At 28.8% G+C, this 20,753-nt stretch overlaps 2 protein-coding genes across 2 annotated transcripts in view; one reads left to right on the top strand and one right to left on the bottom strand.

Moving 5' to 3' along the window:
- The window catches only part of LOC111623766 (peptidyl-prolyl cis-trans isomerase H-like), a 28,366-nt gene extending 15,851 nt beyond the window's left edge, over window positions 1-12,515 (bottom strand). Inside the window, exons 1-3 of the mRNA XM_023366464.1 lie at window positions 12,359-12,515; window positions 9,077-9,141; window positions 3,091-3,159 (exon numbers count right to left, since the gene is read on the bottom strand). Coding sequence (XP_023222232.1) covers window positions 3,091-3,159; window positions 9,077-9,141; window positions 12,359-12,442 — 218 coding nt within the window. The 5' untranslated portion in view covers window positions 12,443-12,515. The remainder of the gene's footprint in view (window positions 1-3,090; window positions 3,160-9,076; window positions 9,142-12,358) is intronic.
- Window positions 12,516-12,711: 196 nt separating this feature from the next.
- LOC111623765 (protein SSUH2 homolog) overlaps window positions 12,712-20,753 on the top strand; it is a 48,394-nt gene continuing 40,352 nt past the window's right edge. Inside the window, exons 1-2 of the mRNA XM_023366461.1 lie at window positions 12,712-12,846; window positions 20,129-20,292. Of these exons, the coding sequence (XP_023222229.1) occupies window positions 12,824-12,846; window positions 20,129-20,292 (187 nt within the window). The 5' untranslated portion in view covers window positions 12,712-12,823. The remainder of the gene's footprint in view (window positions 12,847-20,128; window positions 20,293-20,753) is intronic.

The following is a 20,753-nucleotide window of genomic DNA, read 5'->3' as shown; positions in this document are numbered from 1 at the left end:
CTTACTCCATTCGTTATGAATGAAGTAAGTTAAATCAATAGGTTATAACTTGCTTTATTTATTCAAAATCTTAAACAATATTTGTTTTAATATTGTAGTAGTTATTTAGTATTTTGTGCTAAAATAAAAAGAAAATAAAAAATGAAGTCAAGAAAAAATTTGGCAATGATATCAATAATAATTTTTGAGAGCACAAATTGTTTTAAAAAATCTCTTAAGTAAGCACAAAATTGCTAAATAGAACTTATCACACAGGGACACTATTAGATGAATAACATAGACTTTAAAACAAATATGCATTTTGAGCTGTTTGCCCCTTTTCAGTCCATATTGTACAATTGTTAAAACTGAAATAATATTTACATGTGACTGCTGGAACAATGAAATATATAAAACAACAGGGTAAAATGGGGGTAAAACTAGAAAAACTGTAAAACATAAATGTTAAAACTTGCTAAAAAATAATATACAAAAACACAAAACCTTAAAATGAATACAACAAGTCAAAATAAAGTCTATTCATCTAATAGTATTCCTATGTGATAAGTTCTACTAAGCAATACTTACTCCCAAAAAACAAAAGAAAGAACAAGAAGCAATCAAGTATTAAAAAGTCTCTCTGTTGATGTTGACAAATGAGTCAGTTTTGAAAATAGTGACATCCATAAATTTCAAAAAAACTCAATAATCACTTAATTTTATATATTTTTTCAATGTTAGTTGATTAAATGCTTTTTGATTTGTTTTTTGAAACAGTGTCCTGTTTCCTCTCAACTAATTAAAACTCAACCTGTTTCGACTCAATTAATAAAGATATTTGATGGAAAACTTGCCGTGTGTCTTTGGAATACAACACAATACTAGTGTTTACTCTGCCAGAATAAATGCTTTTTGTTATTTGCATCTTTGTACTGTCATTAATAAATATTGTATAACTGAGAAAGAAATACCAATAATTTAAGACATAGTAATATGAATAAATAATATTAAAATGATTAATGTTTAAAGCTTTGGATAAAACTGATAACTGTTAACAATTGCATGTTATCAGCATGCTGTATGTTTTGAGATTGATAACATGAGAAGACAACTTTAAAAATGCCTATCTAAAGATAATATTTACTTATTGTAATTGGACATTTAGTTATAGTTAAGTTTTATAAATGTATTTTAATTATGTTTTATAGCATATTAACTCTGAAAACATCAGACAACTAAACAACATCCATGATTACATTAGCAGATTCTATTGTACATAAGTATTATTGAAGCATTTGTGAAAGATAGTTTAATATATCATAGCTATATTACAACAAAAGAAAAACAATGAACCCATTAAGAATATTCCACTATATTACTGTAGAAAATTGAAATATTATCTATACTACTATATAAAGAGACAACGTATTTTTCGTTTGTGACCACTAACTGTGAAAACTACTGAACCAATCGTTACCAAACTTTAACTGTAGCATCTTTATGATCCCTGGAATGTTTACCATTAATCAAACCTACAGATTTTTTATTAATTAAATAAAACTGCAACAGATTTTTGTCTATTTCTCTCTCTCTTCACTAGATGGTGACACACGCTGTCTATAAGAAAAGTCTATTATTGAAGTTTATTATTATATTTGAAGAACTGACATTAAATTATAATTAGTTAATTAGCAAAGTCTTTGAGGAATTAAAAAAGTGACGTGATCACGCTAGATGGCCATATGTGTACAGTACTTATGGCGGGTTTTCGAATCGTTTCTGCAGGTGCATCTACACTTCTACAGTAAAGACTGGAAGGGCAACAAATTCATTCGGCTCAGAATCGAATGCGTGTAGTGAGGAATTTTTTAGGTTTCACATCAATATAACTTATTCAGAAGTTTTATGATTTTATTTTTTTATATTTTGCAAAACTCTACTGCAATAGTACACATTGATCACTCAAAAATAATTAATGAACAATTAGTTCAAATTTTCTAAGTTCTATATGTATATAAGAGCGGGCAGGCTGCGACGGGGATGCTAGTAATAAATAAATATTAAAAAAACTCAAAGAGTTGAAAGATAGTAATGATATTTATTATGGATAGAAAATAATTTGAAGAATAATATAATTAATATAATATTCAATCAATGGTACTGTGACACTAATAAATAAATTTGTTTTCTGTTTTACTCAGTTTGGAAATTTTTTTATATGATTCAAAATATAAAAAATATAAAATATTTTATATTTTGAATCATATTTTGTAGTTAAAATTTTATCGAGTACTGTACATATTGTATATAATGGTGTCTAACTCAACATTATAAAAAAAATCTCTACAAAACCAGTAATCAACTTATACTGTCAGTATAAAAGTAGACATTTATCACAGAGTGATAAGCAAGTAAATCTGCATACCACTTATACTAACTCCAACAGACTGCTACAAATGCTTCCACCTAAAACTTGTATTTAATGAACTTGTTTCATTATAAAGATTTATAAAAGCAATGAAAATTCAGTATAAATGAACATTACATCCCACATTGTTTCTATATCTGTACATATGTACTGACTATATCAGAATGCTAAGCAAAAGAATGTTACAATGTTCTACTATAATATGCCATATGTAGTGTTATTGTCATAGTACTATGTTATGTAAATTGTTAATATTTTATTATCAGTGTTGATTTTTGGTTGAATTTGTATACCAATAGACCTGATACATAACAGAGTTCTCACCAAGATAACTTACTGAAAATTTTTAGTAGATTCTTGGTTTCCTATATAGGTTCTGTTGCTTCAGCCCTTTTTGTATTAGTTATATAATATATTAAAAGCTACTGTATTACACTTAGTGTCTCAATGAAAGTACTGTGGTCTTATTATATGCTTTTACCACGCAAGTTATTGTGGAGTATATACACATTTCAGATCTAGCCTACAAATAGTTTATCATACGTCTGGGTGTAAACTTATGCAACAGGTATAAACCCAGAATTTTGAGCTAAAAATCTTGAGTCAACTTATACACTGACATATATGGTAAGTAAACATTACAGTAATTAAAATAAATTATAAAAATTTATTTATTAACATACCTATGAAAAATTGAACTTTTATATCCAATTGGAACTCCATCTTTTTTATATTCACCAGTACAAAATTGTCTGATAAAATAACAAATATAATGAAAAATAAGTTTTTATTAAATTAACTTAATGTATCTGTAATCAATATGTAAAGATAAACATAGAATTTTTTATCAAGAAGAATGTTTAATGACACCAGAATGTTCAAAATTTTGAATTAAGAATTTGTTTACAAGGAACNTTTCCATATAAAAACTTAGCTATAGAAATATATATATATATATATTTTTCCCCCCCTCTTTAACTAAGCTTTTTGTTATTGGGTTGTTTGGAAAGTAATTTCATTTTTTTGTGGGGAAAAAAACAATTTTCATATAATATATAAATATTTTATTGAATTATATATTGACCATTTTGGTCAGATACCTGTTGCCATCTTTCTGGTAGTAGCATGACTCCATGCTCATAAAAATTTTGATCTTTGCTTACAAAAAAACTTATTGAAGTGATTTTTGACATCTTCATTTGAAGTAAATGTTTCACTGTTTAAAAAGTTTTGTAAAGAACAGAACAAGTAATAATCTGAGGGTGCCAGATCTGGTGAATATGGTGGATGTGGTAGCACATCCCATCCAAGCTGTAACAGCTTCTGACGAGTTACCAAACTTGTGTGAGATCTGGCATTATCATGGTGAAACACTACACCTTTTCTGTTGATCAATTCTGGCCTTTTCTATTTGATGGTATCACTCAATTTATCCATTTGATGGCAGTACACGTTCAAATCAATTGTGAAATTGTCTGGTAGAAGTGCTCAAAAAAAAAATTCCCTTAAATTCCTACCAAAGAATGCAATTTCTTTCTCTTGAAATCTCTTTCTTTAAGAACATATGGAACCCATATATTGAGCTTTGAAACGAAACCAAGTCATTTCAAGTGATCATAAATGGTTCAATTTGACAAATATAATCTCTTAGCAATTTCTCTTGTTGTTATTTGGCAGTTTGCTTCAATCAATACCTTATTTTGTCTTCATCAACTTCAACTAGCCTTCCAGAATATGGTGCATCTTCAATACTGAAATTGCTAGAACAAAATTTTGTGAACCAGTTTTGGCACTGTCGTTCTGTCAACAAATCTTCTCCATACACAACACACAATTTTTTTTTTTGCTTGAATAGCATTTTTACTTTTTTGGTAATAAAAAAAGCAAAATATGCCAAAAGTGCTGCTTTCAATTTTCCATATTTGGAAAGACAGAAAAAAAAATGCACAGAATCAATCAAATTTTTTTACAAATAAGCTTGAAATATCAGTTGTCAAAATATATAATGACAATATGGTTTAAAATTGCTAGATAAGAATACAACTAATTCCTCTGGTGGTAAAAAAACAAAATTACTTTCCAAACAACCCAATATATATNTATAACAGATGATAAATAATGTGATTGACACTACTTAAATGATAAAATAAATTAAAATTTTATCTTAATTTTAAAATCATCAACTTCAAATTATAGTTTGAAAAATATATCCCCATTGCTCGTCTGTGAATAGTAAAAAACTTAATAACAGTTCACTTGACATATAGTGTTTACTAAATCATACATGAGTCAAAAGTAACTTTAATATTCTTTATTTTTCTGATATGTAAAAATAGGATTGGAACAAATATGTCACTTTATCACAAGTCTCCATCATACTTAATGAACATTTACCATTGCTTCACTAAGACCTAAATTTCTCAGGAATCTAACTTATTACATTGTCACTTATACATAGCCTGTTTAATTAATATGGTCCTTTGGGTTGAGCTTTGTCCAACCTAGTGCCTCCTTGAAAAGTCCAAACTAGTGATGTGCCGGATATCCGTATCCGTATCCGTTACTTTTTAGCGGATCTTTAACCCTGGAGTAATGCAGTGGGGTGTTTCGCCACCCCCAACGTTTTAAAAGTTGCACTATTCATAGATTTCGCAAGAAATATTTGTATCCTTTTCAGTAGCTTCATGANCATACAACATACATTTGTTTCTTGTGTGAGATTCTACGTCTTCATTTATGTGTATGCAAAGCATTTCATTTTCATTTTTTTCCAAAGGATATCTATTATTAATATATAGCCCTATTGCTTATAAATGAATAGAGTGCCTATACTGTGAAACTTCAATTTAACTCCATCAATTGTTTACCTCTGAAATTGGTGCAAAATTGAGTGTGGAGCTGAACTTAAGTATTTTAAAAAATAATAATTACATGTAGTATTGATAATATTGTATGTACACACGTTTTGAATTTAAAGTTTGAAAGTTATCCAATTTAACATTGTGTTATAATTATTTTAACTAAAAACACATTTTGTAATATTTAAAAGTGTAATTGAATTTTTCCTTCTGCTACTATTATGAGTGCTGCAGAAAAATATTCAACTCAAAAGGAACTAAAGGTCAAAAAAGGTTAAGAAACACTGCTCTAAGTTAAAAAGTCCTATTTACATTGTAAGATAAAATGTTTTTTTTTTTTTTTGAGACAACTGTCTCAGCATCAGATCCTACAGAACAATTTTAATTTAATCAATACAATATACCAACGTTCAAAAGTAATTTAAACATTGTGTTATGATTTTTTCAAATCATAACTCAATACTTTTTAATGGCTTTCCAACAGATTACAACATATCCAGACTAACCATATGTACTGTTTTGAAAGGGGACAATAATGTTTTTTGTTCTGTTCCCCCCAGACAATGTACCATTTTGGTGAAATTTCTACATTTATTCTGTCTTTTGAAAATCAAAAATACTTTTCCAGTTTGTGTATTAAACACATTTATATATTGTATTCTGAACTCATAGTTAGTTTGAAAATGTTTATTTTGCATTTGTAAGGGTCATAACTTTAAATGGATACTGCTGAGGAAGATGCCTGTATTGCAACAAATACAAAAGCATTTCAACAAATTTAAGAAATGCAAGATTGCAAGATTGAAAACATTTTTGTTTATTCAAAATACCTGCTGGAGTAATTTTATGGTCTAGATTAATTAAGTTCTTCCTCCAGTTCCTTTGTGATTTTATTTAGTATGATGTAATTTCTAGCAACTTTTTTTTTTTCATTAAATAACTTAGATGATTATAATATCAATTATTACAACTATCATCTATTCTTTTTATCTTCATATAATTTCAAATGATAAACACTGAATAACTACAGAAAAATTTTATAAGTCGAAAATTATATAAAAAATANCTGAATATAATCATATGTATAATGACACATGCCTTTACCAAATAAATGAGTAAATCTTTATGAATTTTTACTTACATGGTTTATGGACCCAAAAAAATGTCGGGGTGGACAAACGCCCCACTGCACTAATGCCGAAAAAAAACTCAGTGCACTAACGCAGGGTTAACGGATCTTTTATCTTAATGAATTTCATTACTTATATGAAATTTTAAAGATAGGTAGCAATAGCACATTCGTCGTTTACTATCGTAAAATATTTCCATATTACACTATTAAACTTTTTTGTCGACATTGTTTTTATTTTAATTTAACTCAACACTCTCCAAAAACACAAACGTAATCTACGCTATCCCGTGTCACACTAGCCACAAACCAGTGTTTCCCAACGTGGGGCCCACGCCCCACAGGGGACAATCGTATTGCTAAGGAGGGCAATTCGAAAATGGACTTGTCCAGAGTTTAAGTTAACCATATAGCCGCTGTATATGTTAGGGAGACATAAGAATTTTAGAAAGGCTTAGGTGGGGCATAGCACAAAAAAGGTTGGGAAACACTGCACTAAATTATTGTGGCAGTACGCTATATTTTTGTAAATATTAATTTTAGTTTAGTTTAGTTTCTTCTTTCTTACCCTTTGTTCTATTCTATTTTCTTCTAGAACTTTCTTATCTATTCCCTGTCCCTTAGGTGGGATGAGCAGTTCCTAGAAATTTGAGGAGCAAAGGTGTAAGCAGGAGCCGCAGAAAAAAGAGAAGTGACGTAGCAGGTCATTCGTAAACCAGACGGCAGAGTGTACGGACGAGGTGAGAATACTGGGAGTCGTATTTTCAATGACCGGATAGTTCAGAAATAAGTTCAGAAAAAAGATCATGTTTTAAGGTCGTATTGATGACTGTGGAAGGAAAAAATCCTAATTATTGTAGAAGAGAAGTGGCCAGTTATAGGAGAAGGAAGTGTGTTATCTCACCCAATAGTACGCATAAAGAAACAAGCCGAAAAAAGGGACAAAACTCCAGATATCCCTATTTCTATCATATCTACCATTTTTTCTGTCTTCTTAATTCTATCCCTTTTTCTGTTATTAGTGTTAAGTTAGTGTTTAAGGTTAGTTTTAAGGTTCCAGGTTATATTTTTGCGATCGGGATCTGTATTGTACACGTGCTTTGGATACAGCAAACTATTATTATTGCTGTAATTTCGCATGCTACTGTTTGCACCGTGAAGTTGGAATCCCCCAAAATAGAATCTGTATAAAGACGCGAAATAGCTTAATTGGAAAATTATATCAACTTTTGTTACTTTATCCTGTCTGCCTTTGTGGTGAATTCTAATTTATCACACTTTCACACTATAAAGACGCGAAATAGCTTAATTGGAAAATTATATCAACTTTTGTTACTTTATCCTGTCTGCCTTTGTGGTGAATTCTAATTTAGCACACTTTCACACTATAAACAAAAACATGCGCAGTGCAAGTCAAAACACGTCGCGTTATTAATGCAAAGCATCAACTATCGGTCCAAGGTCACACAAACCGGCGCCAACTGAGTACGAAAGTAGAGATCCGTATCCGTATCCGTGGATCTAGACACTAATGATCCGTATCCGCGGATATACATTTTTAACAATCCGGCACATCACTAGTCCAAACACATGGTAATTATACAGGACAAGTTCAAGTGAATAAGTAAGATGTGGAAGATACTCTAAATGCAGATCTACAATTTTTCTATTGTTACATGGGCTACATAAGACTGTGCTGTCATGATACAGCACACAACAGAACAGTAGATCATGGCATTTGGATCTGATTACAGGTTTCAAAGAAATCATAATACGTTTAATTGTGATGACTTTTACGTACCAGTTATTTCTCTTCAACAATTGCATCTGCTGTATTTGTAGATCTAGGCCAACTGGAATGAACAGCATCAACTAGATTTGATACCCTATGTTTATATTTTTTGCACCACTTGTAATTTAATTTGTTGAAGCAATTTGCATGCATTTTCATATTGCCTCTTCATTCTATAATGAATATCTGCAGGTTTCTTACCCTTACTGTCTGAAAAGCAAATAATTGTGCACTTCTCCCGCGAGCATGTTTACAAAAAAGCAAACCTTTTGGTTCTAGTTTAATGATGCCATATGTCCAATATTTGCCTATATGCACCTTATGCATGTAGTCACATCATGTATCTGTATATGAAGAAAAGGATATCGCATTTGCATTACTTTAATCAACAGCTCAATTTACATTTCTTAGGACCATATTAAAGTTACTTTTTGACTCTGCCCCATATAATATTTTGAAAGAATGTGGAATATATCATTCATATATTATTCAATTCATTCAATATCATATTAAAAGTTTAAAATTCTGCAGTTCAGCATTCTTGAAATCTAATAAATGCTGGACCACAGTAGTATGACATTTTATAGAAATTTTCCATGCTTTATGTGGATGATCTCATTCATTCATTAATAATTATAAAATCAAATAAAAATACTTGCTGGAGAGTAAAATTTAAAGAAATGAAACATTAATAGATTTAAAAATATATCTTTAAAGTAGTATAAGTACTTGAAAATATCAAATACCTTTAAATACATATAAAACATTACTGTATAACACAATGTAAAATTTCTTTTACCTCAAAACATTAATTTTTATGATCCTTACTAATCATCAGCAATTTTGTATAACACAAATAATATTAAAAATTCAAACTATAAATATCTCACCGAACATTTTCAGCTGTTTTTGGTACAACATCAGCAAACAATTCCATCTTCATTCTTCCTACTTCCTATAAAAATAATTTTAATTGATTTAAAACTTTTACAATAAAAAATTAACAGGATAAATACTACATAATATTAATACTAATCTTAATTCTTGGTAATTATCATCATAGAAACAGAATTTTATATTTTAAAAATAAACAAAATATACCATATTAATTTATATTTCAACATAAAAACATTTTTGAAATGTATGTTATTGAACAATTAATCAAAAATACTTTTTTATTAATTCTTCTATGAACATAGCTCTTTTGAAACTTTAACTTTACTGAATTTCTATTGACACAGATCTGCTAAGCTTTTCTATAAATATTTGGTTTTGTAAGTCAATATATTTTATAAGTCAGTATGAGGGTAAACATGACAGTTATTCTCATCCTGCATTGAGCCAATTCTTTTCTTCCAGAACCTTCTAAATTATTAAAATATTAATTTAATTATGATGATTATACTGAAAATACTGAATAGGCTAGGCATAGTGTGCACTCTAAATAACTAAAGAAAAAAAACAAAGTGAATGTTTCTTCAACTTGAGATAGAAGTCCTGAAAATAATAAACTTGATAATGCAGTTAGAAAAACTATAAAAAATTTAATTTTGTAATCAATTTTCATGTTTAAGTTATTTTTAAAATTACTATCCTGATTTTTATTAATATATTATGCAAATTATTTTATGAAAAGTATTTTTGCTAGTTAGTTTATTTTTACTGAAATTTTGCTATCAAAATTAACAAATATTACATCTTGTGTTTCTGGCTTCATATTATCTTTATAAAATGCTTACTTTAAGGTATCCAACTGTTTAAATTTTTCACAAAGGAATGCTTTTGTTGGTTTTAGGACAGCTTCAGCTTCTTAACATACATAAATCACTGTTCTAACTGATTAAAACATTTTTGATGTATCAAACAATAATATATCAAAACAATACATTTTCGATATATCAAAAATGTTCAAATTCAGTTGGAACAGTGATTTGTGTGGACCAAATTATAAAATAATAATATTAATATATAATTAAATATAAATAAATATTATTATTGACCTTAATACTTAAAATAAATGATAATATAAATTATAATTAAGTATAAATGCTTGGATATTTACCCAAGTGAACACCTTTGGAAGCAACACTCCCTAAAAATATGACCTAATACGTCTTTTGGAGCAAAAGTTAATATAAGACCCAGTCTTATTTTCAGGTAAACACAATATTAAAATTAACTCTAGAACCCAAAGCATAAAACATTAGTACAATAACACAAAGCATCATAAATTTTATGATAATTTATTTTATTAATTAGTTTCATTTCAGAATACCTACCGACAGTACTATAACAAATTCGTTGAAATATTCTAGTTTTGATACAATTTCAAATGTTAAATTATTATTATAAAATTTATTTACAGCAATTAACACACTGATTTGCACAATGTTGCTTGCAGCATACCTCAACTGCAATATGTAGTAATAAAATAGCTTGGTTTTTCAAACATTAAATATGACAAATTGTTATTTTGTTTTGAAATGTCGGATTCTCTTTGGAAATGGCAGTAGTTTACCATAAAACATTTCCTATGATGAAGTGCAGTTGTGTCTGCAATATGTGCGATTCTAACCTCATCTTCATTCACGATTTAGTTAGCTCTTCACTTAGACGTACGAAGAAATCATTTCTCTTCATTTACTTTGCGTATCCTACAAATGACCAAATAAAATAAATAATATTTCTGCTTCAAGAGCAGCAAGATGATCTCGTAGCATGTCACGCAAAGTAGTAATGATCATTTTTTTCCTCTAATAATTATTTTTCTAGGAATAAGTACAGTAAGACCCTGCTTAACACGGGGGATGCATTCCTAGATGACAAAGTGCTAAATGAAACAGTGTTAAATGAGGTAATTTTAACATAGAGTAAATAGGGATAGGGGAACACGCGACCAAAAATAAACAAATTTTACTTTAATTTTAAGTTATTTTTATATTAATTTGTACAATAATATGTTAAATAACACACAAACATATGCACACAGAAATGTAAAGTTCATTTTTTGTGATGAAGGTCTTGACTTTTCTGAAATTCTTGTTCTTTTGCAATAAAGTCGTGAAGTTTCATTTGTCGCTTCCTTCTTTCCTTAAGCAAATGTCAGTAGTGGAAGATTACATCCAAAATGCCTCATTTTGATTTTGCACTCCTTTCAACATCTGGATCATTTGCTACAATTTGATTAACAAATTTGGTTATTGTTACCAAACTTTTACTAAGGAAATCTGTAGAGAAATTGTTTGGGTTCTTCGTTTTCAGAATCACTGTTTTCCAGTTGTACATGGATTCCTTGTTCTGCCAGTTCTTGAAGGTCGTCATTGATAAGACACACACTAGAAACCTGTGGTAACTCCTCAATATCCTGCTCGTTTACATCTTCTAGTCCTGCTGTATTGATTAGGTTGAGTTTGATCAATCTAATGATACAGCAATAGGCTCTTCTCGTTGAGAATTCTTGGATTCCTTCAGCCATAACTTCTTACACACTTCGTTCGTGCATTTATCAGTTAATTCTTTCCCAAGCGAAGCTGATATTGTCTATGGAATCCATGATGTTAAATTTTCTCCAAAATTGCACCAAACAAACATAGATTTAAAGAAAGTACACCTTTTTACCACCTTTTTCTGATTGGTTCGTGTTCGTAAATAATCATATTATATACAAATCAATAAAATGCCGTGATAATTTAAATCAACATAAATTTTGAGCTTCTTTTAAGGCTTCAAGCAAACAGCATTATATCGAATCAGCGTTAAGCGGGGTATTACTGTATATATGATTTTCTGAAGCAGACAGAGGGTACAAACTAAAGAATAACTTGCGTCGGTAAAATTGACGATGCTCTGTGTTCTAAGATTAACTTCCATTATTAAATCTATTTAGTCAATTTAATCTCACATTGTATTCATACAGCAGAGAACATCTTAAGTTATGTATTTTAAACTCAAAATACTTTTATTTACATTACCCATATTATGTTATGTAAGAATATATTTAAAACATATGAAGATCAAATTCGAATAATATTTTATTGATCTGTTTGTAGTAAAATTTAATTTAGTCATTGATAAATTTCTCATAATCTTAATCTATGTAAAATGTTAGGATATTGAGTGCCAAAAAGTGTTTAAATCATCTCACATGTAAATACTTTTAACTTATATCTCACCGTAGTTCCGATTGTAATATCAAAGAAAACAACTGGATTATTTGGATGTCGAAGCTGTTGTTGTAATTGACTCCAAGTCGACATTTTACTTATTTGAAAAACAAATCAGTGAAACCGCGAAAATGTCTTCATACGCAGATTCAAACACATGGCTATTTTTAGCGCCACCTTACGACTAACATTAAACTCAACATCAAGATTTAAAAAATTTTTAAGATAAATAATAAAAAGTGCGAATAATTTAATAACGTAAAATGATTAAAATTAATTCATACTCCCGAAAAGAAAAAAATCTTTTAGAAATGTAGTAGACGAGGGAAATAGATTGATTACGGTACTCCAGATGGAGCCGTAATTGTTTATTTTTGACAAAGGCGGTTTGGCCGCCGAAGGAAAGGGGAAGTATTTTCCCCCTTCCTAATTAAATCCCATTCATCGCTTTATTATAACATAAACTAAGTCAAGATGAAAGACGCCAATTTAATGCTGTAAGTTATAATGTCATGATTTGAAATAATATATATATATTTTTCTAAAGCATCTTCAGTAAACATTTATAGTGTTGAATGTATTGTGTGACGTCATACGTGTTGTAATGACAAACATCGAAGCATGCGTTCTCACGCGTCGCATGCGCTCGTTGCTACAGGTCAACGCGCTATATTCATAATATCTTTCTTATAAAATCGTTAAAATACTCAATACTTGGCAGTTTTAATCGTTTCTGGAAGTACATCACTCGAGTTTCTGCTTATAACGTGAAAATCTGAGTATTTATATGTAATTCTTCGTGGGAAGAAGCACAATGTTTACGTTTTAGAAATGGAATTATTTCGAATTAAATCAAAGCGACATTACTTTTCAGTTGGTAAAACTGCTGTCATGTGAGACGGGGCCAAATTTAGACGTGACGACCGTCATATTTGTGGAATTAGGTCATTTAATAATTTCTGTGTCCTTAAAAATCCAAGTTCTTAAAAAAAACAATCATTTTCAAACAATTTAGGACATTAAATATATCAGTTTAAGACAATTCAGAATAAATAAATAAATATATATGTTACTGTGAAAGACCAATATTTGTGAATGTCGACATTCGCCAGTTAATGTCGACACAGACAACTGTGTGAATGTTGACATTTACCGCAAACAACTGTGTGAATGTTGACATTCCCCCCATTTCGGTCATTCACAGTAACATATATATATACATATACATTAAATACACACCTTATTTCTGAATATATAAGTGCATGCTTTTATACGTAAAAAAATCAGTACTATATGTCATAAACTTGCTATATTAAAAAAAATACTTTTATAGTATAAGAAGAATATTTAACATTTTNAGCGAGGAATTTTTTAGGTTTCACATCAATATAACTTATTCAGAAGTTTTATGATTTTATTTTTTTATATTTTGCAAAACTCTACTGCAATAGTACACATTGATCACTCAAAAATAATTAATGAACAATTAGTTCAAATTTTCTAAGTTCTATATGTATATAAGAGCGGGCAGGCTGCGACGGGGATGCTAGTAATAAATAAATATTAAAAAAACTCAAAGAGTTGAAAGATAGTAATGATATTTATTATGGATAGAAAATAATTTGAAGAATAATATAATTAATATAATATTCAATCAATGGTACTGTGACACTAATAAATAAATTTGTTTTCTGTTTTACTCAGTTTGGAAATTTTTTTATATGATTCAAAATATAAAAAATATAAAATATTTTATATTTTGAATCATATTTTGTAGTTAAAATTTTATCGAGTACTGTACATATTGTATATAATGGTGTCTAACTCAACATTATAAAAAAAATCTCTACAAAACCAGTAATCAACTTATACTGTCAGTATAAAAGTAGACATTTATCACAGAGTGATAAGCAAGTAAATCTGCATACCACTTATACTAACTCCAACAGACTGCTACAAATGCTTCCACCTAAAACTTGTATTTAATGAACTTGTTTCATTATAAAGATTTATAAAAGCAATGAAAATTCAGTATAAATGAACATTACATCCCACATTGTTTCTATATCTGTACATATGTACTGACTATATCAGAATGCTAAGCAAAAGAATGTTACAATGTTCTACTATAATATGCCATATGTAGTGTTATTGTCATAGTACTATGTTATGTAAATTGTTAATATTTTATTATCAGTGTTGATTTTTGGTTGAATTTGTATACCAATAGACCTGATACATAACAGAGTTCTCACCAAGATAACTTACTGAAAATTTTTAGTAGATTCTTGGTTTCCTATATAGGTTCTGTTGCTTCAGCCCTTTTTGTATTAGTTATATAATATATTAAAAGCTACTGTATTACACTTAGTGTCTCAATGAAAGTACTGTGGTCTTATTATATGCTTTTACCACGCAAGTTATTGTGGAGTATATACACATTTCAGATCTAGCCTACAAATAGTTTATCATACGTCTGGGTGTAAACTTATGCAACAGGTATAAACCCAGAATTTTGAGCTAAAAATCTTGAGTCAACTTATACACTGACATATATGGTAAGTAAACATTACAGTAATTAAAATAAATTATAAAAATTTATTTATTAACATACCTATGAAAAATTGAACTTTTATATCCAATTGGAACTCCATCTTTTTTATATTCACCAGTACAAAATTGTCTGATAAAATAACAAATATAATGAAAAATAAGTTTTTATTAAATTAACTTAATGTATCTGTAATCAATATGTAAAGATAAACATAGAATTTTTTATCAAGAAGAATGTTTAATGACACCAGAATGTTCAAAATTTTGAATTAAGAATTTGTTTACAAGGAAATTAGTTACAGAATATTGAATTATATTAAGATCAAAAAGCTTTCCATATAANTTATGAAGTGTTTTTGATATCCAGAAGTCTTTGCAATATATTACTGTATGTCAGTAATGTATTGTCATTACTTTATGCATTATATTACTGTAGTCAGTAAATTACTAAAGACTATATATTGCTGTATACTGTACAGGTCATAAAATATTTTGAGCTTATTTCCTGTAATAATAAATTCAATAGTATGACCTACTAAAGCTTAGTAAAACTTCTGTGTAAAGCTGATGATAATAAATTACTGTACTGTATATCCATCTTCTCATGTTCCATGTCATCAGAGAAAACATCCACTAACTTAGACAATCTCCACCCTCTATTAGTGTGAGTTAATGTGGGTTTACTATATTACAAATTAATTGACTAAAAATGTCTTATTTTATATATTATCACAGAAGGGATGATACAAATTTATCTGTTTAAAGTTTTTTCACTGATATAATAGCAATGTTTTGATGAGTTTTAAATACAGTAATCTAAGTCAATGTTTCTCAACTGGGAGACTAGAACAAGCTAGGGAAGCCACAGTCAGAATATAATATTAAAATTATATAAAAATGATTAAACTTTAATAAAGTAAATTATTAGAGAAATGTCTTTAAAGTATTAAAATATTGCATGACTACCATTGATACAGAAAAGATTCCCAAGGAACAGCATTGTTGTAAAAACTTCAACTTAGCATTAGTGCAGCATTAGTTTTTGATATTGTTTGGCCATCATAGCCATAATTCAAAAGACAACAGTTTACTGGTTAATATTGATAAAACTTTTAAATCAATAACCAAAAACTGTCATGTATCCTCCAATCAGCAGAGGCAATGTAGAAGTTCTGAACTGTATTAAAATATTTTAAAATAAAATACAAAAGTAAATTTGATAGGAAATTTTCTTCCTAAAATGTTTTGTTTGTTATCATACAACATACATTTGTTTCTTGTGTGAGATTCTACGTCTTCATTTATGTGTATGCAAAGCATGTCATTTTCATTTTTTTCCAAAGGATATCTATTATTAATATATAGCCCTATTGCTTATAAATGAATAGAGTGCCTATACTGTGAAACTTCAATTTAACTCCATCNAAAATTAAAAATGTATACAATAATATGTATATAAAATAATAATAATAGTTTTAGAAAAATATTGAATAATTAACCTCATTAGGAACTCTGAACATTTTATTAATGAGCTTTAATGTTTTCAGAGAAAACATCACAGATAGATTAAACTTCCAGATGGATAAAAACACCTGTTTTTCCATCTGGATCATTAGTGTGTGGTTTTCTTAAGTTCACAATTATATTTTTCTTGGTAATTGCATTGATTGTAATATTTAGTTAGAGATCTTAATTAAGTTACAAAAAAAATTAAATTAAGTTTTTTAACATAATATCTGTATTATGTTAGGAGTTAATTTCTTACAAATAGAGTGAAACCTCATCTATTGGACTCTCAGAATGTGATGACATTAAGCAGAATAGACATTGAGGAGTCCAATAGAAGAGCTTGAGATTTTATGAAAAAAGCTTTAATTGCACCAGTACATGTATACCTATTATATATGACCTACATTTCACACATTAAATGCACAACAAAACAGTTAAGATTATTATTATCAAGCACAAAATGTATTACAAATACTGTAACCATAAAATCAAATAAAGTAAAAAAAATCAAAACAATTATTTATTGTGACATTTTCACAATGCCAGGCTGCAATTTTTAATCATATTTTTAATTTATTCAACTTAAAACATATGCTCTCCACCTCAAATTAGTAGTGTCTTGCTTGCCCTGTACATCATATTTTTCTTGCTAGCAGTTGAGTTATGCTGGTCATCTATCTAACTCCTTTCAGGAAAAATTTTTAAATTGAAATAACATGACAGCTGGTTTATGCCAGAAGTTCATATATAGTTAATCAGGGCCTCCTACCCCTAAGTTTTTCATATCTGGTCTGTTTTTATCTAACTAACTTCATTCTCAAGATTAGGGAAGGACATTCAGGTAACAATGGGAATTTATAGGTTACAATTTTTATTAGGTGCCTTTTTTTTTATTACAGTGAGACTTATACAATATGATAAATCCTTACAGAGAATTATACTTGATAAAAATGACTGAACAAATATACATTGTAATCATGTTACAACTGAAAATTGCCAGTTCTCTCAAAAACTGTATTTTGGAAAAGAAAACTATTAGATTTCACACTTATAAACTATTCAAAATATCTGTTTAAAAGATATAAATTTGACAGTTTGTTAAAAATTAAAAAATTAATATTTAAAAAAATGTTGGTAGACATCACTGATAACGCTTTGCTGAGTTGTTTATAGCTGAAAATTTTGTGATATTAAATGGAATATTTAAATTCTCTGTGCATACAAATATCTTGACGTTAACTGACTTGTGCTAATAGACGAGAGTGACATTAATTGACTTCTGCTAATAGACGAGAGTGACATTAACTGGAGAAAAATCTATCATTTACTTTTGGAGTTGGCTGGGTTGGTATAAAAATTTCTGACAATAAGCAGAATGGGACATTAAATGGGTTTGACTGTACAGTAACTGACTTGTTTGAAAATTGAAATATTCATTTAATGTACTATTAATGTTTTCAACATAATTCTAAATTATGGATATATTGTATAAAACATTTAAATGCATTGAAATATATCAAATATGTTGATTGTTGTTGCAAAATTCATTATAATCAGTTTGTTTCAGCTTATGGATTTCAACTCTTTTCAAAGAATCAGCTTAATCATTCTCATCTTGACTTTTTCCTGTATTTTCTTTCCTGAGAATATCAGTAAATGTGAATAATTTCAATTTTTTTACATTTTGTGTATCTGAACATATATGGACACAAGTATATGTGGATCATTCAAAATCAGTTTCAGCTAATATAGTAAAACCTCTCATTTGTACCATTTCAGGGAAAATTAAGTGGTTACATAAGGGAGGTAGACACAAAACAGAGGCTGTCATTTATAACCTTTATTTCAACATAAAGTATTACAGAATTTGCAACAACTTACGAGAAGGATGTTTATTCAAAATTCAAGATATTCTTTAGTTTATTTCTTAAAAGAAGTTTCTACATTAGTGTTTTGTTAATGACAAAGTTACTATTTGTCAAAAATTTTTGTGTTATTAATAGTTTGATTTAGCAAGTTAAATTAATTAATTTCCAGTATCAAAGACATTCTGTGAACATTATGATGTTAAAAGTAATGCAGTCTGATGAAGGCTTTTGAATAACATCAAAAATGATATAAATTAAAGAATTTGTGCTGGAACTTATGGTGTTCACATGTCATCAAAAGTTGGTAATCATGTTACAATATCATTCACTACTCACTGTGACTGCATTTTCAGCTTGTTTTCAAAAAAGTACAGCCCAATAACACCTCTGATCTACATGCCATATCAAACTGTCACTTTCTGCAAATGCATATGTTTTTCCTCAGTGGCATGAGTACTTTCAGTGCTACAGATTCAACAATTTTGCTTATTAACAAGACCATTCAAGTGAAAATGATTTTGTTGAGAAATTCAGTGTCAAAACTTTTTTGAACTGTGCAGCACTCCAGCTTGAATTTTCAACACCAATAGAACATAGCTATGTATACAAAGTAGGCTATATCTCTGCAGCATTCCAATAAAAATGGTGCCAAATTCAAATCCCGCAACTCTTATTGAATCACCTGGTCTGCAAGTTGCCAAAAAGTCACAAGTCATCCAAATCTTTTATTATGCTAGAAAAGTTATATTTTATTGGTTAGTGACAATAATGATAGCATTCTTGGAAACAGAATGAAGAAAATGGTTCCATATGGCAAAGAAATTGCATTTGAAATAACTGTATGCCTAGACTTGCACAAATGGCTACATATGAGAGGTTGACTTGTATGGAATGGACCACATAACTAACTACATACTGATAGAAAATTGAATTTGAGATATTGATCTATTATCTTACTGAACTTCCTTTTACCCAGATCACTGCAATGATGTGTCTTTGGATTCACTCCATGAGATGTCTGTAGCTTTGTGAATCAATGTTCCTCTAGCCCTCAACATGTTCTATAGATTTTCAAGAAAGATGTTCAGAGTCTTAAACTTAGATACTTCATTCCATTTCATCTTAAAGATGTTCAGTGGGATTAAGGTTGGAAGACTGTGGAGGCCATGAGGGCATAGACAACTTCTTCCAGCCATGTTGAGATAACATGGGATCAATGAGAATGCATTGTCTTGCTGAAAGAATCCTGTGCTGCCTAAGTGTATGATACCCACAATTATTTGCCAAGATGGTTGTATATCACACACCATTGAAGATTTTTGTCAGATATGTCATGAAAACATCCCAGACTAATCTTTGCCATTTACGTGAACCATTCCAATGTGATATAATGGTTCCATAACTTTATGGAGTTTGTGTCAGACTCTGAATCTTTCATCAGCATGAACCAAGGTAAACTTTGACTCATCAGACCAGACAACAGGTTTCTAGTCTTCAACAGCCAATTTCAGTATGCCATTGTCCAGAAGAGGCAATTATGCCTTATATGTTGTGTTCAGGAGTGACATTCATATGGGTCAACAGCTCCTGTAGCCCATTATGATAAATTGTTGCTGCATTATTTGTTGGCACATATCAAGTTAATTTTAGGTATTTTTTAAAATTTAATAACAGCATACCAATTTTATGTTTGATTTTAATTATTCTTCTAATAAATATCAGAATAATTAAATATTTAAAAAATTATTATTAAAATTTAAAATAAATATTATTAAAACTGCTTATCATATTTTAAAGTATTTTAGTATCTGTTAATCAAGTTCATTTATGTCTTCTTTTCAAATAATAGCAATAACTTTGATGACCAGTTGTGCCAAAAAATTCCAGTAGCTGTACCATCAGCTCCACCTCTTCCACTCGATAATGAATATTCTTGGAATTTACATTCTAGTAATCAGAAGAACATCAACCATGATACTTCTACCTTTCAAAGTTCAAAACATTCATCAGAATGTAAGTTAGTCAAAATAAAATATATATAGTAGATTTTATTACATTTTTATATATATATTTAGTTTATTCATTTGCATACAAAATAATATATTTTTCAATAACAAATATTCTATCACATTTTATTTTAGATATAATTCTCTTTGATTTTTGTGTATATTGAAATATTAATGATTTCTTACTAACATAATTGAAAAGAAAATTTTATATTTTATTAGAAAAATTTCATCAATATTTAAATTTAATTTGTATAAAATCAGATTTTAATATATTTTAACTACAGCATAATACACAAATGAATACATATTGTAGGTAAAGTATTATTCATAACACAAAAAAGAAATTTAAACTGAAAAAGAAAATAATCAAACAATTCAATGCAAACAACCTTTTCACTTTCCAGCACAAATTTAATAAATTATTAAATTGTTTGATTATTTATAACAGCATACATTTTGAGTGAT

Source organism: Centruroides sculpturatus, unplaced genomic scaffold, assembly GCF_000671375.1.
Source record: "Centruroides sculpturatus isolate CEXI.00-Female unplaced genomic scaffold, Cexi_2.0 scaffold120, whole genome shotgun sequence".
NCBI classification, from domain to species: domain Eukaryota; kingdom Metazoa; phylum Arthropoda; class Arachnida; order Scorpiones; family Buthidae; genus Centruroides; species Centruroides sculpturatus.
Note: the sequence above shows the minus strand (reverse complement) of the source record. Positions and strands in the feature narration are given on the sequence as shown.